Raw genomic sequence first — 27,877 nt, forward strand, 5'->3', positions numbered from 1 at the left:
ACATTATTAAATTCCCTCCAGTGGCTGAGGTAGGTAAGGCTAATATTTAGATCATGGTTTTATAAATAACAAAACTCAGGCAAATAGAGGTTAACTTGGAAAAGGTCATTGGTATTGCTGGTAAACCTAGGGACAGATTTCTGGTCTTCATACTCAGACAGATGTGCTTGGCATTTGAGATGAGCTCTATATAAATGCCCACTTTTGATGCACTTAAATACTAGGCAAGTGGACTTCTTTAATAATCAACCAATAATCACAGATTGAGTTTTGGTTATCAGAAAAAGTGAAAGTTTCCAATACTAATGTTACGTAATAGACGTTTATAATCTGTAAGAATCTATATAATCTTCCTAGAATGAATTCATTGCTCTATTTGTCAGGATAAGTTTTTGTTAGGAGAAACATACCATATATTGATATGTTTCAGGCACAAATTTATAAAGATAAGTCCTAGTTAATTCACTCTGGTTCAAAAACGGTTTAAATGAGAAAGTGAATATAGACTTATAAGAGCAATTAATGCAAACTACTCTAAAATTCCAAACTAGAATTTCAGTAGTCTATACTTCTATACTTTTATGTATATATTATGGCATAACATTTATAAACGTATTTGTGACAGTCCCACTGCATGGGAACACATTTGAAAAAGGATGGGTCCTAGTGCAGGTCCTACTCTCTGGCCTAAGCGTTCAAATGTCAGAGGGTGTGAGGGGCAAAATGAGGCTACAACAGGAGTGAGGTTAGGAGGGGATACCCCCTTGGGAATGTTTTAGAAATATGTGGGACTTGTCTTTGTTCTTCTCATGTGTAACCTCGGCATTTGCATATTGTAATTCGTTTTAAAAATTATAAATTGCTTTCATTTTATATCTCTGGCACATTAGTTCAGACACTATGTTGATTTTTAAAACTTGAATATATAGGCAAGCATATTATCTATCATTTCATTACCAGATAGTAACGGAGACATCTAAACCATCTTTGATACAGAGAAGACACTGCTTCTAGGGCATTGCTCTACATCAGGGTTCTCAGTAAGTGTGGCTTGCAGACTGGCACATTCGGCATCAGCTGGGAACTTGTTAAGATACCAATCCTCGAGCCCCACTCCAGGCTTACTGAATCAGAAACTCTGGGGGTGTGATCCAGCAATGTGCTTTCACAAAAGTTGTATATCCAGGAGATTCAGATGCTCGAGTTGGAGAACCACTGCTTAGACTAATGGTATCTGCAGTCACATTGTTATTAAAGGAACATGGAGGTTTTCACTTTCTGAAATGTGGTCTTCTAACTTTTGTACTCATGCAATGCTGTAATTTCTGGGCATCTTTGATCTTGAAAGCTAAAACACCTGGCTGTATTTGGTGGTCCATGCCTGTGACTCCAGCACTCTGGGAAGTCAAGGGAGGAAGATCGCTTGACTCCAGGGGTTCAAGACCAGACTGGAAGACATAGTGAGACCCTGTCACTACAAAAAAAAATAAAGAACTTAACTGGACGTGGTGAGGCACACTTGTAGTCCAAACTACTTGGGAGGTTGAGGCAGGAGGATTGCTTGAACCCAGGAGTTCAAGGCTGCAGTGAGCCACGATTGTGCCACTGCACACCTGCCTGGGTGAGAGTGAGACCATGTCTCAAAAAATAAACAAGCAAGCTGGATAAACACCCTAGTGAGGCAGCAGTGTGTTCTATCCCAACATACTCCTCCAGTGCTCTTATGAGTTACAATTCTCAGCCTCAGCACAGTATTTCTTCCACATACTAATGTGTTTTGCTTTATCTGCTGATATTTTGAGTGTCTGGAGGTAACAAAGAGTAGGGATGGCATTATTGTATCTATAAACATTATTCACAAATCTACTCAGTATTTAGGAGGGGCAATGGGAAACAGAGGGATTGTATTATTTCCCTGTTAAACGGGCAAAGAAAAGTGCTCAGCTAAAATCAAACATACTAAAGAGTAAAGAGAATTGGGGTGAGAGGCATGGGGGGCAGGAACAGAACTGAAATGCAAGCAGCAGAGAGAAGTGTAAAGAAAGGTTCAGAGTTGAACTCAGCCAGGGAGAGATGAACAAAGAGGTCTCTTGTTTGGTGGGAGACACACACACTCACACTCTCTCTCTCTCTCTCTCCTTAACTTTAAATGAAGTCCTCAGACTTCTTTCCTTTCCTACTAACAGAATATTCTATTGTGTTGGAACCTTGTTAAATGCGTATCTTACTTTTATGCTGTTTTTGAAAGCAGTTATTTAACAAAAGATGCTATGGGGCTTTTAAAAAACAGTATAAAATCATATAAAATGACTAAAACTAAATGTTAGAATATTTCCATAAGTTTAAAATTAACAGAATATACATTATTGATATTACAAAGACAAACTGAATTTGAAAAAAATAGAATGACAGGTAAGTATTTTCTTATTTAAAAGATGTTTTAGTCTAAAAAAAGCATTTTGAAAGCTTTCCTTAAGTACCTAGGACAAAACAGTTTTGTACAAAAACTGAAAAAAGCATAAAAACAGGGCAAACATACAATTTTTAAACTAATGGAAGAAAAGCAGAATCTTCCTGTAAACTCCTATGAAGGGTTACAATGACACATAAATTTTTATCTAAAGCAGTGGATAGCACTGTACCATTTACACAGGACAAACCCAATATAATGTTCTTTAAAAAGGCATGACCAGAGACATGAAGACAGTCTTCAGTTTTTAAAATTTTATCACTTTATGCCTCTATTTCCTAGAAAAACACTGAAAAAATTTTTATTTATTATTATTCCGTAATAAACCAGATCACTCTACCAAATTATTTACATAACTTTGTAATAACTTAGGAACATATTATCTGTTCCATATCTAAGAATGTTTAATAACTTTCTTTTTTTTTTTTTTTTGTATTTTTTAGTAGAGATGGGGTTTCACCGTGTTAGCCAGGATGGTCTTGATCTCCTGACCTCGTGATCCGCCCGCCTCGGCCTAGATAAAAAAAAGTATCATGAAAATTATCCTTTGGAAACTGTTTTTTTCCCCTGTAAAATTGTACTGCAAGCACTTCTTGCTAAAGGCTCACACAGTGAGATGAGACTGCCACCATGTGGGATAAGCATGCATCACAATAAAAAATATATATTTCAAAATCAAATAATCCTTCAGTGTAATAAGAGAACTATCACATCTTTTATTCTAAAACACAATAGAAACAGTGGTAAGTACTGTTTGGTCTTCTTCACATTTTTCAAGATTCATTAATTTGATACTCATTTTTGGTACAAGTAGCTGGACACTGACACTCTGTGGAAACTATCCACATCCTTGCTACTCAAAGTATGTTCCAAGACCAGCAGCATCGATATTAGCTTGAAGCTTGTTAGAGATGCAAAATCAGGCCCCATCTCAAATGCACTGAATCAGAATCTGTATTTTAATATGATCCCCAGGTGATTCGTGTACACACTAAAGGCCAAGAAGCATGCAATTAGATTTCATTCCTATTTCTTACTCTCACCCTGTCTCCTTTACTCTCCATCCACCCAACACAGGGGTAGGTGTTTTTCACCAAAAACTCCAGATAGTCAAGAAAAATATAGTTGGTGTTACCCGAGTTATATGATTAGCTTCACTTTCAGTAAATGTGGAAATCTATTTTTTATCAATTATTTTCTTGGGTTAATAGATTAATTCCATAATTCAGAAAAAAATTAGAACAAATTTTCCAGGAAAAAGGGCTTGTTTAGTTTCAGGAGAGATTAGAGTATTTTATTTTGCCCAATCAGAGCCCTTCAGCATAAAGAGACATTCATATACATATATATGAACATTTTCCAGAAACATTAATTTATAATACATTTTTTAAAATACCAGCTTTACGGTATTTATTTACAAAAATATTTCATTACCTAATTTTAAACTTTTTGCTGTGATGACAGTTTGTAAAGTACAGGAATGCAAAATAACTACAAAGTTTAACATGTTTTTAGTGTTTGCAATACTGCTTTTCTTTTTAGATGAAACAATACACAGATTTTTTAAAACCATATTTCAAAATGCATATTCCAGCAATTACCTTTGAGATAGTTACTGGGACTGAGCAAGATCAAATAAAAAGTGCAGCAACTGAAAAACACCTGCAAGTTACAGTTGAAGGTATACACAAGCTAGAGCTCTATACCAAGCATGCTTGTCCCTGAAGTGGACAATGTTAGAAAAACTTAATCTTGCTCTTTTTCATATTGTCTTTTGGTAATGCATTTACAATGAACCAATAGTATAACTAGAAAGCAAAAGTGTTTTTCTGGTTCTAACTATCATGTGGAACAGAGGTCACACCTAACGTATCACAGTACTATTTATTTACAAAAAAAAAAAGTTAAAAAAATTAAAACATGATTTACCCTCTTTGCATTGCTTTCCATTGCTATGTTGAATCTATTTTCAACTCCTTACACTGTCTTCAATTGAAGCAAAGTTTAGACAACACAAAACAAATTGCAGAAGTTAAAAAAAAACCCTACCAAATAAACAGGATTCCATTGCCATTAACCTATATCCATTTGAAATGCCTGAGCCAAACAACCTACAATAAATACTGGTTTATTTACATGCCATACACTATAAGATTTTAAACGATGAGTCTCATTGTAAAATACTGGCAAAACTGACATTCATGATTTTTCTGATGTAAAGAATAAAATAAAGAGACCATTTACATGTAGCCCTGGACTACTGTACTGAATTTGTAAATGAATTGTGCCTATATTGTTAAAATTAATTTGTATTAGTAACTGAAGAAAACAATGTTATAACCCTGGTAATTGGGAAGTTATTAAAATCATTTAATTCATCTGAGAAAGGTAAGCCAGTTTTCCCTTTTTTCTTTTTTTTGGTTATTTTTGATTGCAACAACTGTTTTCTGTCTACAGAACCTTTTTTAAAACTTCGGAGGCAGTAGTAAAATCATTAATATTCACAAGAAAAATAATCCCCATAGCACTTTACAAGAAATTGATCAGAGTGATGAAAAGTGCAATTAACAAAAGCTGTAAACAGTATCTTCACATTCATTTTCAAATGAAAAGAAAAATCTGTGGGCATACATTTCAATCCAAGAGAACAAATACCCTAAAAAGGAAAAGAAAAAAAAAAGGACATTTAAGATATAGGACTGCTTTTTTATCCCCCAACGTAAATACAGATTAAAAAGTCTAAGAATGTTGATCAAGTATCAAACCGATAAGGAACAAATTCTATAAACTACAAAATAAAAACCTTCATTGACAAAAATACATAAACTCTGTTTTCATTTTTGGAAATTTATTTTTAAAAAAGGTAGAAGAAAATACCTGGAAAACTATTTTAAATATATATATATATATCTATATTTTAAAACAATAGTTAAGGTAGGCATCCAACAGCAAGCTGAAGCTATTGAGAGAGATCTTGCAATTATTGTTGTGGGCATTTTCCCCCAAAATAAAATTAATATTTGAAAATGCTCAATAGAGGGTTTTTTAAAGCACAGAAATGATATCTTTCCTGTTCATGTGTGAAGATTTTTAAATGATGTATGTTTTTTTAAATTAATTGTATCTCGATATGAGATACCAGTATTTCTTATTATAAGCGTAAAACATAACTTTTTGTATGGATAATATACATACTTTTTAAGTACTTTGACTTAACAAGTTCACCATTTTTAAAATTAAAGTACATTTATAAAAATTCCATTTTAAAACTAAAAGTATATTTTCTAGCAGTATGTATAAATATAACATGTTACTGTGTGATCTTAAAACAAATCTGAAAGTGTTGCAATAATTTAAGACCAAGAACACTGAAACATACAGCAGATTATTTTACTATTTTTTAAATCTATATAAAACCCTATTAAAGGTTTTAAAACTGATCAGTTTATTTAAGGTACAGCTAGCAGCATATTCATGATTTTGGTATGTTTTATACACATGTATCACTTGGTTTAAACTGAGCAATGTGGATTAAATGATAATAAAAAGTTTTCATTACCTAAAAAAGTGCAGAAAAAATTCAAGTTTAAAGTTCAGTGCTCTTTATTTTGCTGAAACAAATAAAATCCCAAAAGTTAAAGTGTAAAATAAACCTTTGCCACAAAAAATTTACCTTTGGATATAGCTTTTCTAATGTCACATGAGAAATGCCTTAAGCAAAACATATATGGAAGATAGAACTCAGGGTAAAACTTTGAATTCCGTGGTGTTTTCCACATATTCTTCCTTTCCTCAGCTGTCTCCCCAGCATCCCTGAACCTAAAGGTATGTAACACTTTCAGACTTGTTTAATAAAACACTCACATATCTACATGAAATAGCTTCAGAGGAACCTACAATTAAGAAGTTCTAAGCCAAAAAAAATTTGCTTCGTTCTTTAAACTATTGTACTTAATTAAATTGTAATATACTTACACATAATAACACAGACAAGTAGCAGCATTTTTCACATCCATAAAAAATCAAATGGAGAAGTTAGAAATAGCTCAGTCGAATCTATAACCATTTTTTTGGAAACACTTTGTACAATTGAAATGCAAAGCAAAAGTGTTAAGATGATGCAAAACTTTAAATGGATGTAATGTACAGAATTTGTCAGAATATAAGATTTCAAATAACTTTCTCAGCAAATATATATGGTTTTTAGTTTGGAAACTGAAATGACTGGATGTATGGTACATACAGAAAAACCACTTCCTACTTACAAACTACTAATCATGAATACTTCAAGGATTTTAGAGTCAAGGACAAATGCAACAAAACAATGAGGATATGGAGAGGGCACATAAAAATCTTTCATTTCTCTGATATTTTCTATTTTGACTTTTTTTTTTTTTGGTCAGTTTTCCTGAAATCGTGGCTTGCTGGTGACTATTACTTTCTTAGTATTTAGAAAGAAAAAAAAAATAGAGATGTTACCTCTCAAATTACAATAAATTCCCTGGGTTAGTTATTACTGCAGACTGTCTCTTATCTACAGATGGAATCAAGTATAACTCTAAGAAGCTTATTTCCTACACTCAAACATACTTTAAGCTTTCTAATCCTAACTGAGTCTCTCGTTTGTTGTGCATAATTTGTAGATTAATTTAAAAATTAAATAAAATAACTCAAAACACTGATTTAAGATTTTCTTACAAAATCTTGGAAATCCATATAAGGTAAATGTATATACTTTTATATTTGAAAATAATTACAAGATTAGTTCATTTTGTATACAACAGAAAAAATGACAGTAAAAATGAAGTTAATATACAAATACATTTGTGTTATATAACACAAAATAACACAGCAAATTAAATAACTGCAGCTAATATGACCTTCCACAGAGATAGGGAACCAATCAGTATATTAATCTACATAATGTTTTTCAACTTCTTCAAATCCATAACTGTTGATTTTATTGATGACATTCACAAAACTGTACCTTTAAAATAGGACCTAACACTTCCTGGGACATATCATGGAACTATGGGTTTATTGGATAACACAAATTAAGCAATTTATAAGCTGCTGAATGTTCAGACAGCTGACATTAACTTAACAGAAATATGTTGTTATTCATTGGTACTTTCTACAAATTCAAAAACTTTTGAATAGGGCTTATTTAAAAAATATTTCTTTTGGCTTGATCAATTATCTGTATCACACACATTTAGTCCCTACCAAATGATATTTAAAGTAAACTTTGATGTAAACTTTTGTATCTAGTAGTGCATGTTATAAAATGTAAACATAAAAGCTTTATTAATGAAGAGTAGAGGAAAATATGCGTAACAGACTGTATGAAAAAGACGTCCGACATATTCCTTTAATGATCATATGGAGTAGAAAAACAACCATCTTGTTTACTATCAATTTGTGTTCTGATTATCTCTTAATGAAAAAACAAAATAATTTAAAGGAATTTTTTATAGAAGACAATATTTAGATTTCATTAACATTAATTTTAATGCTTCCATTTCGCTTCTGCTGGGTTGCTTTAACAACAATCAATAATCATCTCAGATTAGTCTGTATTCTGAGATTGCTTACTTCTAGATCTACTAGGTGGTTTCTTTCCTGTCCATAATGCTAGTCTATGAAACAATCATTCATTGTCCATTGCTGGTCTCGAATTGTATTATATTCCAATACAGAAATAATTTAGTTATCACAGTGTACATATTTTCCTTTCTTTTTGGCTTTTTGAAACCTTAAAAGGATATGTACAGATTTATAGAATATTTATACAGAAAATATTTTGTAGGTCATCAGACTAAACTCTTATATAGATAATTATTGACAACAGATGCTTGTAATTTTCCATGCGATAGCATGTGCACTAAGATTTAACTGGCTCATCACCTGAGTGTATTGGAACAGTTAGCAAATAAAGGGCATTTTAAAAAGGGATCTGAGCATTTTACTGAAATAATGAAAGGTTTTTTTTTAAAGCAATTTTAATTAAAGAATGCAAAGATACATTTGGTTAAACATTTTATAAAAATTCAAGCAAAATTAAAAACACAGCCAATTTCAACATTTCTACAAATTTAACCAGTATTATTTTGGTCAAATCCACCTTTAGCTGAATTAATGAGAACAAGGACAAGGGACATTGAAGTATTCTCCTCACCACAATGGAGGTTTTTCTCACTTTCCACACTGCATAGCCACTACATGGAAACTCCCAGAATGATGAGCAATTCAGTCATGCTCTACACTTTTCTTTTCAATGAAAAGTGATGTATCTTCTTGTTTTGCTTTTGACAAAATATGAACTAAATACAAGTCTATAATAACAAGAATCCAAGAGTAGCTCATACACAAGTCAACTATGTGTATGTTTTTACTATTTAAAGCCCACCATTCAGCTTATTTGTCTAAAGAGATGATAACAGTTTGTTTGTTTTTCATTAATGATACTGATGACCAGTCAGTGTTAAGAGAGGGAAAGTCCAAGACAGCTGCTTATAATCCAGTCCAATGACACATATATAACTATTTCAGCTTCAAGACTTCTGACTTATTGCCTCTGCCCCAAACAGGTCAAACACTGACGGCAGATAAAATGGCACAAACCCTTTTGGCATATGAAAGTTTAATACAGGAATGATCCAGGATTAGTCCCTGCACCAGGTCTCCTCAGAATCCCCCTTGGTTTCTTCATTTGTCACGTGTGACCTGTTTAATTCCCAAAGTGTCAACTCATAACTGGCACACATCATATACTCCATTTCGAGTGCGCGTGAACACTCCTCAGTTAAAGTCACATGACTGAGGTAAAACAGTGCATGATTGTGCTAGGAAAGAACAGTATTCAGTGACGAACATCCCTTTAAAGTTAACTTTTCTAAATAATGTAATAAAAATGGAAAACTTTTTTCCTTCTGGCTGAAGTTGGACTTATTGGATTCTGGTTGTCAGAACTGGTACCACTTCTTATCTTTGTATTTCAACATAATCTAAAGGGGAAAAAAATAAGATAAACACGTTTTTAAAATGCCAGAACAATAACCTTTATAAGTTATAAGTGATTTCTGTATTTTTCCAAAACATTATGTCATTCTGCAATATTCTGTAGTGCTACTATATTGCTTACTTGAAATCAACTTATTGAAAGCAGTAAGAACTATTCTATTCAGAGGAAAAAATACGATATCCATTAAGAACTAGCCTGAAGTTCCTCAGATTGCTTAGAAATGTGACATAATTTGGTGACCTAAGCTAGTAATATAAAAGTAAGATAATTTTTATTTTGTACTATGAATTAAAAATAATGCTTGAAGAACTGGGGAATTAAAGGTTGAAAATGCTACTCCTACTGCCATCTCAAATTTACTGAGCATGCACTCTGAGCCAGACACTGCATGACACACGTTCCCTACTTGATTTCAGTCACAACAATTCTTGGGCTAGGCATTGTTTTTCTCCCCATTTAATACATGAAACTGAAGCTTCTAGGGGTTGCCCAAGGTAATGCAGTGGTGAAACTGGAATTTGTGCCCAGGCAGTCTAATTAAAGAACCTGTGATTGTAACTACCTCAATGTATTGTCTTCCGTAGACTCTGAAATACAGCTCAAGGACAATTGATAGAAGGGAAAGCTATCAGTGTAAGATTAAGTTCTTTCCTAAATATTCAGAGTGTGAATATATTCCAAAATTGACTGAAGTGCTACATGCTGTGGAGATCATACAATCGGGTGTAGGGTTATGACAACAAAAATCCTGACCTAGATTGACCATCACTAGCCTGTATCTGAGGTGCCTGTGGGTATAGTACAAGTAATCATAAAGGATCTCTGAACCTCTCTGAAGCCCTAGACAAATATCTTCCACGTCAAGTTACCTCTTCATGCATTCTAGGTTTCTGGAATTTTGAGCAAGGAGAAAATGACTTTTGATTGAAAAATTAAAAAAAGAGTTATCACTACTAATTGGGTGCTCAAATAGAAAAATAACCTTAAAATTGTTTCTTCAGACAAAATAAAAATGTCCTCAAGGGCCCGCCTAGGAACTAGATGTGTGAAGTAACCTAGTATAAAGCATCAAGGAAAGGCAGGCCTGTGTGTCAAAAAGAAAAATGTGAATTTCCTGTAAAGACTTTTAAATTCAGCTTTTTAAGAGCACAGTGTGGTGTAAGGGGACCAGTCGGGGATCCCAACTTTACAGCATATGTCTCTAAGCTCTATCATGGCTTCCTAGGTTCCCCATTGCAAAATGCACCTCTTTACTCCTCCATATGAATTGGTCCACAACGCGGACTTAGTATTATTTATTTAAATAAAAAGGTTTGTCAATTTTAGTTATTTATATCTACCTGGAAGACTCAAGGAGGCAAATTATATCTTTCTCTAGCACAAAGTGGTAGTAGACTCTGAGGCACTAAGAAAAATTAACATTGGGCCGGGTGCGGTGGTTCACGCTTGTAATCTCAGCACTTTTGGAGGCCAAGGCTAACACAGAGACTATCCTGGCTAACACGGTGAAACCCCGTCTCTACTAAAAATAAAAAAAATTAACTGGGCGTGGTGGCGGGCGCCTGTAGTCCCAGATACTCAGGAGGCTGAGGGAGAATGAGGTGAACTCGGAAGGTGGAGTTTGCAGTGAGCCGAGATCGTACCACTGCACTCAAGCCTGGGCAACAGAGTGAGACTAGGTCTCAAAAATAAATAAATAAAATAAAAAAAAATAAAAATTAACATTGGTATTGCATTCCTTAAGGAACAGTTGTAGTTGCAAAGCTGCTAGCTTTCTTACCAAAAGCCTGAAGGTGGGCAGGTTCCTTCAAAATTTATAGTCTTATAGTAAGAAACCAAAGGCTATTGGAGATACATTCCTGCGTGGTTCCCTCTGGTGGCAAAAATTAGGAATTTGCCATTGTACAATGAATATATGCAAATTCATGTGTGTAGAATAGCTATAAAAATAAAATAACATTCACATTTGCTTTATCTAGGGCTTTTTGTTCAAATATCTGTTTGAGAGTCGTACCTCATGCGCATGTTTAGAAAATGACTCTGCACTTGATAACATGGCCGCAGTTCTTTCTTCCAGATCGCCAAGTTTCTGTCCTCTTTCATCTAGTGCCAACCTGGCTCGTGCTAATTCACCGACAACTCCAGAGGCTGCCCCTTTCACACCTTCAATGCCACCAGGGCCAGGAATATGCTGTGCAAGGCTCCTTGAAGCCTTTCCCGAGGACGATTCTCCAACTGAACACATTTGATAAATGAAAGTATAACTCAAAACATGAAAATTTTACTAATATAAAATCCTACTACATGATAGCATTAAAATACAATTTTTGGATTGAGTGGTAATATAATTGAAATAAAATTATAAAGTGAAATACGCTTAATACATGCTTTCTTTTGTTATGATTGGTTTAATAATTTTTAGATACTTTTTCAAACATGCAAAAACACAATGTACATTAAATACTCTATACTGGTTCATACAGCAGGACTTATGCAAAAAAGGAGCTGGTAAATATTTAATGAAATACATAATAGGTATATTGATACCAATTTATATAATGGCAAAAATTGCTCTTTTGTGTGCAAAAAATGAAAGATAAAGATATTTAGCTTCAAATACACAGATTTAAATTTAAACATACAGATTTGATTACGTTTATTTACTCCACACTTCCTCTTACTTAAAAATATACTATGCTTAGGCTCAGAAGTAAAGAGAAATTAACAATTTATTCAGTAGTCTATTTCAGTCTCCAAAAATTATAGGCATGCTATATTCTTTTCTTTTTCTCCATTTATCCTGTCACTTATGAAACGGATCACATTATTGCTTCAAAAGATCTTGGGATTCATTCTTTTCTTTCCCTTTGCTATCCAGATTTTTTTTACCTAACACTTAGATCACTGTAAGTCTTAAATTCTTTAAAGGCTGACCCCAAGTTTCCTGGTTCCTCAGCTTACATTTCTTTCTTTCCTGTTTCTTTAAATGTAACTCATATACCACATTTGCTCCTTTAAAGTGAATACATTGATGATTTTTACTTTATTCACAAGGCTGTGAATCACCATCACCACTAATGAATTCCAGAGCATCTCATCACTGCAAAAGAAGCTCCAGGCCTATTAGCAGTCACTTTCCATTCCCACTCTTTGCAGTTCTTGGCAATCACTAATCTACTCTCTGTCTCTATAAATTTGCCTATTCTGAGTATTTCATTTAAATGGATTCAGACAATAGGTGGCCTTTTGAGCTGGCTTCTTTCACTGAGAGTAATGTCAAAGGTTATTGATGCTGTAGCATGCATCAGTACTTCATCTCTTATTATGGCTGAATAAAATATCATTTTATGGATAAAGTATATTTTGCTTATTCATTCATCAGCTGATGGACACCTGGGCTGTTTCTACTTTTTGGCTATTATGAATAAAGCTACTATGAACAGTTATACAAATATTTGGGTAAATGCATGTTTTCAATTTTCTTGGGTATACGCCTAGGCATAGGATAGCTGGGTGATGTGATAACTGTATGTTTAGTTTTTTAAGGAACTATCAGAGTTTACCAAAGAGGGTGCATCATTTTACATTTCGACCAATAATATATGAGGGTTCCAATATCTCCACATCGTTGCCAACATTTGTTATTGTAAATCTTTTTGATGACATCCATCCTAGTAAGTGTGAAGTGGTATCACATTGTGGATTTGACTTGCATTTCCCTAATGACAAATGATATTGAAGATCTTTTCATGCATTCATTTGTCATTTGTATATTTTCTTTGGATAAATATCTATTGAGGTTGATACGGTTTGGCTGTGTCCCCACCCAAATCTCATTTTGAATTGTAGCTCCCACAATCCCCATGTGTCATGGGAAAGACCCAGTGGGAGGTAACTGAATCATGGGGGCAGGTTTTCCCATGCTGTTCTCATGAGAGTAAGTCTCACAAGATCAGGTCTTATGCTTTTATAAAGGGTAGCTCCCCTGCACATGCTCTCTTGCCTGCTGCCATGTAAGATGTGCCTTTGCTCCTCCTTGGCCTTCCGCCATGTGTGTGAGGCCTCACCAGCCATATGGAACTGTGAAAATATGTCTTTTTCTTTATAAATTGCCTAGTCTTGGGTACGTCTTTATTAGTAGCATCAGAATAGACTATTACACAGATCCACCTAAACATTGATCTATTTGTCTTCTTATCATTGGGTTTTAAGAGTTCTTAATATATTCTGGACACTAGACCTAATCTGATATCAGATATGTGATTTGCAGATAATTCATCGCATTCTTTGGATCATCTTTTCACTTTCTTGATAGTATTCTTTGAAGCACAAAGTTTTAAATTTTGATAAATTCCAATCAATATTTTTTTCCTTTGGTTGCTTGTGATTTAGGTGTCATATCTTAGAAATCACTGCCTAATCCACGGTTATGCAAATTCATATCTGTTTTCTTCTAAGACTTTTACAGCTTTAGCTCTTATATTGAGATCTTTGAGCTATTTTAATTTTTGTGTGTGGCGTGAAGCTGGGGACCAACATCATTTTTTTTTTTTTTTTTTTTGCAGGTGAATATCTAGTTATTCCAACATCACTTATTGAAAAGACCATTCTTTGGCCACATAATTTTCTTGGCATCCTTTTAAAAAATCAATTGGCCATAAATGTATGAGCTTATTTATGGACTCTCAACTTTATTTGTCTTTATGGTAGTACCACACTGTCTTGATGACTATAGCTTTGTAGTAAGTTTTGAAAATAGAATGTTTTAGTCCCTTCAGCATTTTTCTTTTTCAATATTTGTGTGTGTGTGTGTGTGTGTGGCTATTTTGAATTCTTTGCATTTTCATTTGAATTTTAAGAACAGCTTATTGCTTTCTGAAAAAAAAAGTTATGATTTTGATAGGAATTGTGCTAAATGTGTAGATCAATTTGTGGATACTGCCATCTTAACAATGTTAAGTCTTCTAATTCATGAACATGAGATGTTGGTCCACTGACTTACATCTTGGTTTCTCAAAATGATATTTTGAAGTTTTTACTGTATATGTCTTATACTTCTTTGGTTAAATTATTTCTAACTGGTTTATCTTTTTGATACTACTAAAAATGAAACTTAATTTCATTTATGAATTAGTCATTGCTTGTGTATAGAAATGCAATTCATTTTCTATATTGATCTTGTATCCTGCAACCTTGCTGAAACTGTTTATTAGCTATAATTATTTTTGTGTGGATTCCTTAGGATTTTCTATAGGTAAGATTACATCTGCAAATAGAGACAGTTTTACTTCTTCCATTCCAATTTGCATGCATCTTACTTGCTTTTCTTGCCCAATTTCCCTGGCTAGAGCCTCCTTTCCTATGTAAAATAGAAGTGGTAAGAGCTCTTTGAATATGCATATAAAACTTATAATTAGCTATCATTTTTGGAAGGATTTTGATTAGAACTGCATTAACTGTATATGTGTATACATACATACACACATCAGTTTTGAGATAATTAGATACACATTTTTGGGAGGATTTTGATTAGAACTGCATTAACTGTATATGTGTATATATACATACACACATCAGTTTTGAGAGCACTGGTATCTTTTATTGAATCTTCCATTCCATGAACATGGTATACTCATTCATTTGTTTGAATCTTTAACTTCTCTCAACAAAGTTTTCTAATTTTCTATTTTTCCCATGGAGATTCTGAACATGTTCTGTTAAGATTTATTTCTAGATACTGAATTAAAAGAAATACTATGGGTGATAGGCAGAGTATTGTCTCCCTTACCCCACAGATGGCTACATTCTAATTCCTGGAACCTGTGATTATGTCATGCAGATATGACTAAGGACCCAGATATAGAGTTCATCTTGCATTATCTAGGTGAGCCTAACCTAATCACATGGGTCCTTAAAAGCAAAGAGGTTTTTTTTTTTTTTTTCCCTCAGTTGTGGGCAGAAAAGAGATGTGGCTTTCAGAAAAATAGAGATATGCAAGGTTGTTGGCCTTGAATACTGACAATGGGACCAGAAGCCAAGGAAAGTGGATGGTCTCTAGAAGCTAAAAAAGGCAAGGAAATGGATTCTCCCCTGAAACCTCAAACAAGAAACACAGCCCTGGGAACACCCATAAGATCTGTGTTGATTTCTAGCCTATGGAATTGTAAGATAATACATTTGGGTTCTTTTAAGCTAGTAATTTTGTGGTAATTTGTTATAGCAGCGACAGAAAACTAATACAAAGAGTAATTTTAAACATTTCATCTTTTATGATTGTTAATATAAATTAAATTTTATTTTTGTATATGATTACATCTAGTAAGTTTGGTAACCTCTGTTATTTCAAACAATTTAGCTATAGATTCTTTTGGTTCTTCTAAATATGTCATCATATCAATCATTTGCAAATGACTGTTTTGTTTTCTGTTTTCTATTATAGTACTTCATTTTTTCTTCCCTTTCCACACCCTCTAGGGACTTGAAAAGAATGCTGAATGTATGTGTTAATAGTAGGCATTATGTGTCATTCCTAATTTCAAAGGGAAAGTTTTTAATATTTAATATTCCTACATTAAGAGTGACATTTGCAATTTAGTTTCTAGGAGTCTCTATCAGGAATTGCTACTGAATTTTGTTTTTAAATGATAAATCAACTTTGAATTCCTGGTACAAACCAAACTTGGCCTTGGTATATTATCTTTATTACATATTATTTGCTATCTTAATATTTTATTTCAAATTTTCTATCTATAAATGATTTTTGCCTTTGTTTTTTGCTTTCTAATACTATTCTGGTTTTTGGTATCAAGGTTGTGTTAGCCTCCTAAAATGAGCTGATGAGTGTACCTATTTTTTCCTATCTTTTGGAAGTTTGTGTGAGAGTTAAATTATTTTTTCCCTAAATATTTGGGAGAAGTATTAGTGAAGTCCAATTTGTACCAGAAGTTTACTTGTAGAAAGGTTTAAAATGATGGTTTCAATGTCTGATAGTTATAGTACTATTAGGGTTTTTATCTTTTTGTCCATTTTCGTTGTAATTGATAAAATAAATTCCTTGAAAAATAAAGTTACATGTTACATTCTCTTATTTTTAACTTGAGTGTCATTCCTTTTTTTTTTTTTTCCTAATAGCATCTACTTGTGCATTTCTTTTTTTGTGCTCGGTTTCACAAGAGGTTTATCATTTTTATTAGACTCTCAGAGAATCAACTTCGGCTTTTGTTATGCACTGAACAGTTGTGCCCCCCCTCCACCCAGTCATCTGTTGAAATCCTTCCCTAACGTAATGTCAGAATGGGACCTCTGGGAGGTAATAAGGGTACTGTCCTCATCAATGGGATTAAAGCCCTTAAAAAGAGGCCAGAGAGGTAGCTTGCTTTCTTTCCCCCAGGTGAAAATGCAGCCAGAAGGCTGTCTGCAAGCCAGGAATAGGGCCCCCAAACAACTCAATCCTGCTGGCACCTTGGTCTCAAACTTCCGACCTCCAGGGCTGTAAAGAATAAGCTTCTGTTGTTCAAAAGCCATCCAGTCTATGGTATGTTGATATAGCAGCCTGAACTAAGACAGCTTTGTTAATTTTTGTATTGCATTTTACTATTTCATTAATACCATAATCTTTTTTATTTGGTTTATTTTGCTGTTTTTCTAACGTTTTGAGATGAATGCTGAGTTCACGCATTTTTATGTTTTTTTTTTCAAATACTAATATGTATTTAAGATTAAAATTTTCACTCTTAATTATTACTTCAGTTATAAGCCAATGGTCATAAATTCTTTGACACAAGGGTTATCCAAAGGTAAGTATATTTCTTTGCTTTCAAACATGAGGATTTAAACTTATCTTTGTTATTCATTATAAGCATAATTGCACTGTGATCAAATTGTATACACTGAAGTTATTTTAATTCTCTGAGATTTATTGATATAACTGTTTGTTATTAAATCTATATTTAGAACTTCTTATGATGATTGAGAAACTGTTTCTTCTATTAGTTATGTCAATATTTGTTTTTATATATTTTGAAGTCAAAATAGTAGGTGCATTCAAATGCCTTAATGTCTAATTTTTCTTATATTAATACAGTTATACCAGCTGATTCATTTGTGTTTATGCTTTTCCATCTTTTTAAATTTCAACCTTTTTGTGACCTTATGTTTTATATGTGTCCCCATAAACAATGTACATTTCTTTCTATTTAATTAATTAATGTATTTTTAGAGACAGGATCTTGCTCTGTCACCCAGGCTGGGACAACAGTAGTGTGATAATGGCTCATTATAGGCTCAAACTCCTGGGCTCAAGTGATCCTCCTGCCTCAGCTTCATGAGTAAGTGGGTCTACAGGTGCATACCACCACTAAATTTTTAAATTTTTTGTAGAGACAGGGGCTTGTTATGTTGTCCAGGCTGGTCCCAAACTCCTGGTCTCAAGCAACCCTCCCGGCTAAGCTTTCCAAAGTGCCAGGAATGCAGGTATGAGCCTCGGCACCAGCCTTCTTTTCTTTTCAAATTCAGTCTAAAAATTTTTGTCTTTTAGCTGAAACATTTATTCTGCCTACATTTACTATCATTATTTATATTTAAGTTAAACCTACCATGCTTTAGGTACTATCTGTTTATCCCACCTGTTTTGTTTCTCTCTTTTTTTGCTTTGTTTTAGAATGACTGTGATTTATCTGCTATTCATCTGGAAGTTATGTTCTATTTTTCTAAGTTTTACAGGTTATCCTATAAATTACACACATCCTTAACTTATCAATACCAATGAACGCTTTTTACAAGTTTCCCAAAAAATTCAAGAATCTCAGATCACCTTAAATCCATTTACTCTTTCTAAACTCCTTAATGTTATGACATATTTTGGGCCATGTTGTTGTTTGTGTATGTGTGTATACATACATATGCCATACACCTTTATTTTGCAGTTTATAAAGACTATATTAATTATATTTATGCACATATCACTTTCATTCCAAATCACTGTTGGTGTGTCTCTGACATCCCATCCAAGATTATTTTCTTTTTATCTGATGTGTACCCTTTAGAACTCCCTTTAGTGTGACAGCAAGGTTTACTTATTTATTTGTCTAAAAATGTCTCATTCTTAAAGCATTTTTGTGTATAGAATTATGGATTAAATAGAATCAATATAATTTTCTGTCAATATACAGAGGATCATCTTACTATCTTTGGCTGTTGAGAAGTCATGTATCAGTCTCTATTTGTTAAAAAAAACTATAATTTTTCTCTAGCCACATAAAAGATTTTCTCTTGGTCTCTGGTGTACTATATTTTAATGAGATTAGCTAATTGAAAATTTTTAACATCACTGGAATTAATTAGGCTCCTTGAATTTGTGGATCCCTATCATATATCAATTCTAAAAAGTTTTCTGACTTATTTCATTCATATATATATATATATATATATATTCTTCTTTGCAGTCGTATTTCCTTCTTGAGAAGGTCTAAACATATGTTAGATCTTCTCATAGCAACTTCTTTTTTTAATCCTCTCCTATATGTTTTATTTTGTTTGTTTCTTTGTCCTGTATTTTGGATGATTTCTCCTAACCTATCTTCAAGTTACATAATTCTTTCTTCACTTTTGTCTAATTTGTAGTTAAGCCTATCTACTGGGTTTTTTTTTTTTTTTTTGAGGCGGAGTCTCGCTCTGTCGCCCAGGCTGGAGTGCAGTGGCCGGATCTCAGCTCACTGCAAGCTCCGCCTCCCGGGTTTACGCCATTCTCCTGCCTCAGCCTCCCGAGTAGCTGGGACTACAGGCGCCCGCCACGTCGCCCGGCTAGTTTTTGTATTTTTAGTAGAGACGGGGTTTCACAGTGTTCGCCAGGATGGTCTCGATCTCCTGACCTCGTGATCCGCCCGTCTCGGCCTCCCAAAGTGCTGGGATTACAGGCTTGAGCCACCGCGCCCGGCCTCTACTGGGTTTTTAATTTTAGTTTTTGAATATTTCAGGTCTAGAATTTCATTCTGGGTTTTTTCACATCTACTGCTATTGACTTTTACAGTTTTCAGTTACCTGATACAATGTTCAGGCATGATATTTATCCTCTTGAACACAGTAACTACGAATAATTATTTTATAGTTTGTGTCTGAAAATTCCAACATGTGAAGTGCCTATCCTTCTGCCTTTTCTGTTTTATTAATCATGCTGTTGACTCCTAGTGTTCCTGGTTATCTGTGACTGGTTTCTGGTCATCTATGTTCCTGGTTATCTATGACTACATATTTGAAAAGTTATTTGTAGAGATAATTCGAGGACTCGGAATACACTATATTCTTTTTGAGATCATTTTTTACATTTGCTTCTGCCAGGAGCTAGGGACTCTAGCAGTCTGGAAAAATCTTAACTAACAATTAACACTGAAGATGTCACAGGCCACCCAGATATTTGAAGCTGAGCTTAAAGTCATGTGTGTGTACGTGGCAGGGGGAGGTGGGCAGTTTATTCGCGGTTCACCCTTACTCTCATAGTCCTTTGGTGTCTTTGCAAATAGCAAGGAGTTATTTCAGGGTCCCCACTCTTGCCAGGCGAGGGAGCCCATCTTGCTAGCCCTAGTACAGCTTAGTACCTCAGCCTCATTAGCAAAGCACTGCAGAGTCAAAGTGCCCAAGTTGCCAAGCTCTCTGCTCTGGGCTTCTTTCCCCATGGATACTGTTCTTGAAAATTCCTTACTGTATGATTACTTCCTTGATGTTTTTAACAAATTTTAGAAATATGTTTTCTAAGTCTTATATAACTTTATAAATTTTCCTCAGTAAGAATTTTATTCCAAATTATCAGTCCCCACTGACTTAAGCAGTCTTCATTTTTAAAGGTGAAATAAAACTATAGAGCAATCTTCTGGGTAAGTTAAAAAAAAATTCATTGCACTGCTACTTACTGCTATTTAATGTTACAGTTTTTCTAATTAGTCAAACAAACATGAAACAACAACTCTAAATATTTTAGCAAAAAAGAAAAAAACTCAAAGGATAGATAATAGCTGCCATTTATAAGAAAGGTCAAGCATTCACTGATTCATTAGTTCATTCAAGGACAAACTGTTTACTTGTATCAACTACGTGGAAGGTACTAAATGAAGCAGAAGGTTTCTTTTATTATGAAGGTTAAATGAACTAGAATAGTTTTTAGAGGTTTTGAAAGATAGATTAAATGTTAAAGTAAAAACTTTTCAAAGTTAAGGTTATCAGTTAAAGAAAATCATAGCATTAAAACAACATCACATTTAATGAAAATAAAGTAAGTACTTTCTAAATTATTTACTTAAAGTTGTGAATATTACTTTTTAGTATCGGAAGTTATTCTGATCTTGGTTCCTTGAGTAAAATATTTCCCTGATTTGGGATAGAATAACAGAAAATAATTTTATGTATTTTGTTAAAACATGGAAATAGTAATTGTGACAAAGAGAAAAAAGTGAACATAATTTACAGGTATAAAAAATTTGTATGGCTTGTTTCTGTTTTATAGATATATTATCCGAATTAAATAAATCAACTTACATAATTCTTCTCTGTCAAGAGACTGTGCACCACCTCCAAATAAGCCTTTAAAGAATCCCCTGTTTGGTGCTTCAGGTGTTTCTACAGGAGTGAAGAGTTCACCTAACATTTCCTTTAAAATTAAAACAAATTGTAACTGTTAAAATTTCAGGGAAACTAAACTATAATTAACAAAAGTATCACTGTAAACCCTTTTAACTTAAGCTTAGAACATTACCTGTTGAGATTCACTACTAATGAGCACACGTCCTATGATCAGATACAGAACATGCTGATTTATTCCAACACCAAGTTTCTAAAACTAAAATATGACTTATTTGCTGCTTGCCCCTTTCACCAGATCACTTTCTTTGTTTGCATTTGAGGCAAACAGTATTTTTGCTTAAGAGAGTCAGGAGATTCTAATCTTTAAGATGACATTTTCATATAACTCATATGAATTGATAATAGGATTAATAATTACATTAGAAAGACTTTTTTTTTTTTGAGACAGTCTCACTCTGTCACCCAGGTTGGAGTGCAGTGGCACGATCTTGGCTCACTTGCAGCTTCTGCCTCTGGGGTTCAAGTGATTCTTGTACCTCAGCCACTGAGTAGCTGGGATTGCAGGCACACGCCACCATGCCTGGGTAATTATTGTATTTTGTAGAGTCAGGTTTTGCGGCATGTTGGCCAGGCTGGTCTTGAACTCCTGGCCTCAAGTGATCCACCCGCCTTGGCCTCCCAAAGTGCTATACAAGAGTGAGCCAACATGCCCCACCAGAAAGAAGAAGACTTTTTAACAGCAAGTATAAAAGTCCAGTGTAATAATGATGATACATAGTTTTGGAATTATAACCTTTAGCTGAGTCAGAAAATTTGTAATTTAGACACCAACTTTTTTTCTCATAAACACATGCTAGGAAGATAATTATGCCAACATACACCTGAAATTTCAGAAATCTGGCAGAGAGATGGGAACTCTTCCTTGTACATCATCAGATTTTTCTGAAATTACTGTCAATATTTTTCAGAGTACAGAAATGGTAAAAGTCAGGAGAAAAGTAAGATTGCTGACTGTTATTGGTTTTGATGACAATACATAAAGAGGAAAGAAGATTTTTCTAAGAAAAGGATGGTAGCAGCAGGGCGCGGTGGCTCACACATGTAATCCCAGCACTTTGGGAGGCCGAGGCGGGCGGATCACGAGGTCAGGAGTTCGAGACCAGCCTGACCAACATGGTGAAAGACTGTGTCTACTAAGCATACAAAAAAAAAATAGGGCGTGGCAGCGTGTGCCTGTAATCCCAGCTACTTATGAGGCTGAGGCAGGAGAATCGCTTGAACCTGGGGGGCAGAGGTTGCAGCGCGCCAAGATTGCGCCACTGCACTCCAGCATGGACAGAAAAAAGGATGGTAGCAACATTTATATGGGAGTTCTGCTATACTCTGGTATAGGTGGAATAAAAGTATGTATTTTTCATGGTTTTTTCCTTAGGGCTGGGCTAAGAAGGCTGGTAAAGGATGTTTAGGTTTTCTTTTAGACATATCCATATTAATGTTATCCCTCCACCCAGATTGCAAATGGGAGGAGATAACTATTAACACTACACAACAGTTTTATTTGTAAGGCTGAAGTGGACTGAAGTCCTTACGTTTTTATTTTCTTTCCTCTGGATTTCTATAAAGTGTAGTAAACCTGGAATAAAACACTTTCTGAATTCAATAAATCAAACTTGGTAAAACCCACCATAGAATATACTGATATCTATTATTATATTGAAATTTATATTAAACTCTATAACAAAGGCAATTTTAGGCATATTTTAAATCTTTTAAAAACTGTATTTCACAGATTCTAATTTAAACTATATGTATTAAATTGTTATAATGCAAAAAAAAATCAATAACGGCAACATACCTATCATTTGGGTGTCTCATGCTAAATCAAAAGAAGAATATGACATATAAACAGTGATAGTTTAAAGGCATGCTTTTTAAAAAATTTTACCTCATTTCAGAATTACAGTTTGTACTTCTTATTTGGTGTTTAATGAGCTTACAATTCTACAAAGGTAAAGTAAGAAATATAAAAACACCAGATTAAACTCATTATATTCTCTGAAGTAGAATGATTACAAACTTTGGAACCAGATGGATCTGGATTTGATTCTCAATTTCTGTCTTTTACTAGCAGAAGACTCTTAGTCAGATTAGTCTGTCAAAGAAATGGCTTCTTCAACTTTAAAAGGGGGAGATAATGATAACTGCCTCTCAGGAATATTACTAGCATTAAAGATAATGAGCATATAAAGTGCCAGGAGCTGACATCAATAATATATGTACAGAAGTAGAAAGATCTATCACATAGAGATGAAACCAATTAGAAAATACACAAGTCATTTATCCACAGGTTAATATTATGAACAGACATCTTTAAAGGGAGTTGAAAATTCAATGTTTCTTAGAGTCTAGATTGTCTGCAGTCTTAGTATAAAGGTTTTGGGAAGTACATAAAATAATATGTATAGGTTTTTTTTCACTTCTATTTAAATAAGGATTTTGATTATAAGTAAATCTACTATTTAGAATGATTCATGTTAATGCTAGTAAATGTTGGTGAAATGTAAAACAGATTTGTAATTTCTGTGATCTTGTTACATCTATTCATAGTAGACAGTATTTCTGAAACAAGACATTGGACTTAATTACTCTTCTAAAATATACATATTCAGAAATAAATATACTTGTCCGATTTTAGACTCTTGCATATCATTTGTTTTGCATGGGAGCTAACAAGGTTAGAATGGTATAATTTAGGACTAATTTCATGAATGGGTTTGTATGGGCTTTGGTTATCCACACATTGGATGCCACTACAAAGTCCTGTATAGTGCATCAAATAATCACCGATTTTAATCATTTTAAGAAAACTTTATACTGTAAGAGTATTGAGTCTGAAAAAATAAATATCTCCAGGATAATCACACAGCAATAAACTTCATACTGAACCTACACAATATATATGAGAAGCTAAGCAGTTCAACTGACATCAGTTGTTTACAGTGATTACTTGGGGTTTTGTTAATAAATTATAATCCTGAGGTGCTTACTAAAGTTACTTACTTAGTTGCTTTAAACTGAATTAATTGGTATGTTCCAACTTTATGATTACAGTAAATCTTGGTTAGGGTTCACAAATGAATATAAATAGTCCATTTGAAAAAAACAGTTTATTGTAAATTATCTTTGTGTTTTTCACTATGGTATAGTTAAAAATAATGCTGTAAAAAGAAATTTAAGTATTTCAATCTATAAACATACCATTGACTAATTGCCCGTCAAAGACAATTAAAAGTCCTGAATCCATAATCTTTTAAACAGCTTTACTGAAGTATAATTGACATACAAAAACTGGCAGATATTGGACGTGTACAATTTGGTGAGTTTTGACATATGCATATGTGCATGAAACCACCACCACAATCAACACTGTGAATATATCCATCACTCCCAGGTTTTCTTCTGCTCCTTTGTAAGACCTTCTCTAATTCCTTCTTTACCCCCCATATCCAAGTTACTGCTGATCTGCTTTCTATCACTATAATTTGTATTTTCTTGAGTTTTTATATAAATAGAACAACATGTACTCTTTTTCTTGGCTCCTTTCATTAAGCATAATTATTCTGAGAGTCATTGATGCTGCTGATTGTATCGTTCACTCCTTTGTATTACTGACTAGAATTCTACTGTATGATAAACTGCAATTTGTTTTTCCATTCATCTGTTGAGGACATTTGGGTGGTTTCCAGCTTTTGGCTATTACAAATAAAGCGGTTATGAATATACATTTCCTTTGAATAATAATAATAATAATAAAATATGAGTAAAATGGCTGGGTCCTTGGCTCATGAATGTTAACTTTAAAAAAAAACTCCTAAACTGTTTTCCAAAGTGGTTATACTTTTTTACGTTCCCATCAGCATTGTATGGAGTTCTAGATCATCTATATCCTTGCCAAAACTTGGCATGGTATTCTTTTTAATTTCAACCACTCTCATAGGCCTTTAATGGTATCTCACTGTGGTTTTAATGTGCAGTTCTCTAATGATAAATAATGTTGAGCATCTTTTCATGGTGAGCTTTCTTTTTGAATATTCTGGCTCTGTTTTTATTGGGTTGTTTCTCATCCTTCTGGTGAGTTTTAAGGGTCATTCATATATTTTAAAGACAAGTCCTTTATTAGATACATGTTTTGCCCAGATTTTCTTCCCATCTATAAGCTGTCTTTTCATTTTCAAAAGTGTCTTTTGAAGAGCAGAAGGTTTAAGTTTTGTTGAAGTTATCAATTTGTTCTTTTATGGATGGTGGTTTTGGTGTCATAGCTAAGAAATCTTTTCCTAAAATAAGAGATGTTTTCTTACGTCTCTTTCTAGAAGTCTTGTAATTTTGGGGTTTCCATGTAGGTCCATAATACATTTTCAATAAATTTTGGTTTATGGTGTGAAGAGTGGATCAAAGCTCATTTTTTTTGCATTTTAACATCCAGTAGTTCCAGCATTACTTGTTGAAAGGGCAATTCTTTCTCCATTGCATTGCCTTGTGCCTTCCTTAAAAAAATCAGTTATCCATGTATGTGTTTATTTCTGGATATTCTATTCTGATCCATTCATCTTGATGCCAAAAATACCATTCTCTACCGATTACTGCAGCTTTACAATAATTCTTGAAATAAAATTGTGTTAGAGCTTCCATTTTTTTCAGATCTGTTTGGTGTATTTTAGTTCACTTGCATTTATGTATGAATTTTAGGATAAACTTGTCAATTCCTACAAAAATTTCTAAAAAATTTTTTAAATTTTTAAACATTTCTTTTATTAATATTTTATAGTTTTTCAGTGTAGAGATCTTTCATTTTCTGTTAGATTTATCCCAAAGTATTTCATATTTTTGCTATTATAGATGGTATGGCTTTTAAAATATCAATTTCCAAATGTTCACTACTAACATATAGAAATAAAATTATTTTTATATATTTATCTCATATCCTACACCCTTGCTAAACATACTAATTCTAGTAACCTTTATGGTAGATTTTATTAGATTTCCTATACTGATGATCATGTCATTGTGAATAAAGACAGTCCCTTTCCTTTTCTTTTCCTTGCCTGAGTGCACTGGTTAAAACCTTAATTACAATACTGAATGTAAGTGGTGAGAGTGAACATTCTTCTGTAATTACTGATTTCAGGAAGAAAGAATTAGGTATTTCATCACTAATATTATTTGAGATGTGGGTTTTTTTTTTTACATGTTCTTTAAGTTTTCTTCTATTCCTTGTTTGTAGAGATTTTTAAAAATCAGGAATATTTGTTAGATTTTGCCAACTGCTCTTTTTCTTTTTTTAAGCTTTTTAATAAGATGGATCACAGTGACTGATTTTCAAATGTTAGGTCAATCCTACTTTCCTGGGATAGGTCTCACCTGGTCATAATGTATTATCCCTTCGACATATTGCTAAATTCAATTTGCAAAACTTTTTTTTTTTTACAAATTTTGCTTTTATATTTGTGAGAGATATTGGTTTATATGTAGTTTTCTTTTCTTTTCTTGTTTTTTTTTTGTTTTTTTCTTGAGATGGAGTCTCGCTCTGTCCCCCAGGCTGGAGTGCAGTGGCCGGATCTCAGCTCACTGCAAGCTCCGCCTCCCGGGTTCACGCCATTCTCCTGCCTCAGCCTCCCAAGTAGCTGGGGCTATAGGCGCCCGCCACCTCGCCCGGCTAGTTTTTTGTATTTTTAGTAGAGACGGGGTTTCATCATGTTAGCCAGGATGGTCTCGATCTCCTGACCTCGTGATCCACCCGTCTCGGCCTCCCAAAGTGCTGGGATTACAGGCTTGAGCCACCGCGCCCGGCCAGTTTTTTGTATTTTTCAGTAGAGACGGGGTTTCACGTGTTAGCCAGGATAGTCTCGGCCTCCCAAAGTGCTGGGATTACAGGCTTGAGCCACCGTGCCCGGCCTGTAGTTTTCTTTTCTTATAATGACTTGGTCTAATTTTGGTATCAGGTTAATGCTTCCTTCATAGAATAAGCTGGGAAGCAATCCTAATTCTGTTTTTGAAAAAGTTTGTGAACTGGTATTTCTTCCTGAAATGTTGATAGAGCTCATCATTGAAGTCATCTAGGCCTGGAAGTTTCTTAGTCCCAAGGTTTCTAATCTCAATTTCAATTTCTTTAATAGATACAGGACTATTTAGGTTATCTATTTTTTCTTCAGTGAGGCTTGGTAATTTGTCTTTCAAGAAATTTGTCCATTTCATCTAAGGTTTTGAATATTTTTGGCATAAACTTGTTCATAATATTTCCTTTTTATCCATTTTATATCTACAGAATATATAGTAATGAGACTTCTCTTATTACTGATATTAATAATTCGTAATTTCTTTCTTCCTATGGCTTGAGATTAATTTTATTAGTTTTGGTTTCATTGATGTTTTTGGTTTCATTGATATTTTTCTATTGTTTCTTTGTTTTCCACTTGAATGTTTATTATTTTTTTCTTGTATTTACTTTGTGTTTAATTTGCTTTTCTCAGTTTTTTAAAGTGAAAGTTGACATCATTGCATTGAGACCTTCTTCTTTTCTAATATAGGTGTTTTAGTGCTGTAAGTTTGCCAAGTTCAAACACTGTTATTTTTTTCTGTCACTACGCTTTCAAGTTCACTATTTCTTCTGTAATGTGAAATCTGCTGTTAATGCCATTTAGCATATTTTTCACCTCAAACACTATAGTTTCTCAACTTTAGAAGTTTGATTTTATTTTTGTATCTTTCGTGTTTCTAACTTTTTGAACATATGGAACACAGTTATAACTGTTTTA

General features: G+C 33.7%; 1 protein-coding gene across 4 annotated transcripts in view; it reads right to left on the reverse strand.

Moving 5' to 3' along the window:
• Positions 1 to 3,737: 3,737 nt before the first annotated feature.
• Positions 3,738 to 27,877, reverse strand: part of STXBP5 (syntaxin binding protein 5) — a 207,442-nt gene continuing 183,302 nt past the window's right edge. For 3 of the 4 annotated variants that reach the window (XM_033235135.1, XM_033235134.1, XM_033235132.1), the window contains 3 exons: positions 21,021 to 21,132; positions 11,509 to 11,729; positions 3,746 to 9,477 (listed from right to left, as the gene is read on the reverse strand). In XM_033235135.1, coding sequence (XP_033091026.1) covers positions 9,436 to 9,477; positions 11,509 to 11,729; positions 21,021 to 21,132 — 375 coding nt within the window. In that variant the 3' untranslated portion in view covers positions 3,746 to 9,435. Of the gene's footprint in view, positions 9,478 to 11,508; positions 11,730 to 21,020; positions 21,133 to 27,877 lie in introns of all 4 variants that reach the window. The other variant, XR_004442912.1, reaches the window with a different exon arrangement.

Source organism: Trachypithecus francoisi, unplaced genomic scaffold (genome assembly GCF_009764315.1).
Source record: "Trachypithecus francoisi isolate TF-2019V2 unplaced genomic scaffold, Tfra_2.0 Lachesis_group15, whole genome shotgun sequence".
Classification (NCBI taxonomy): Eukaryota; Metazoa; Chordata; class Mammalia; order Primates; family Cercopithecidae; genus Trachypithecus; species Trachypithecus francoisi.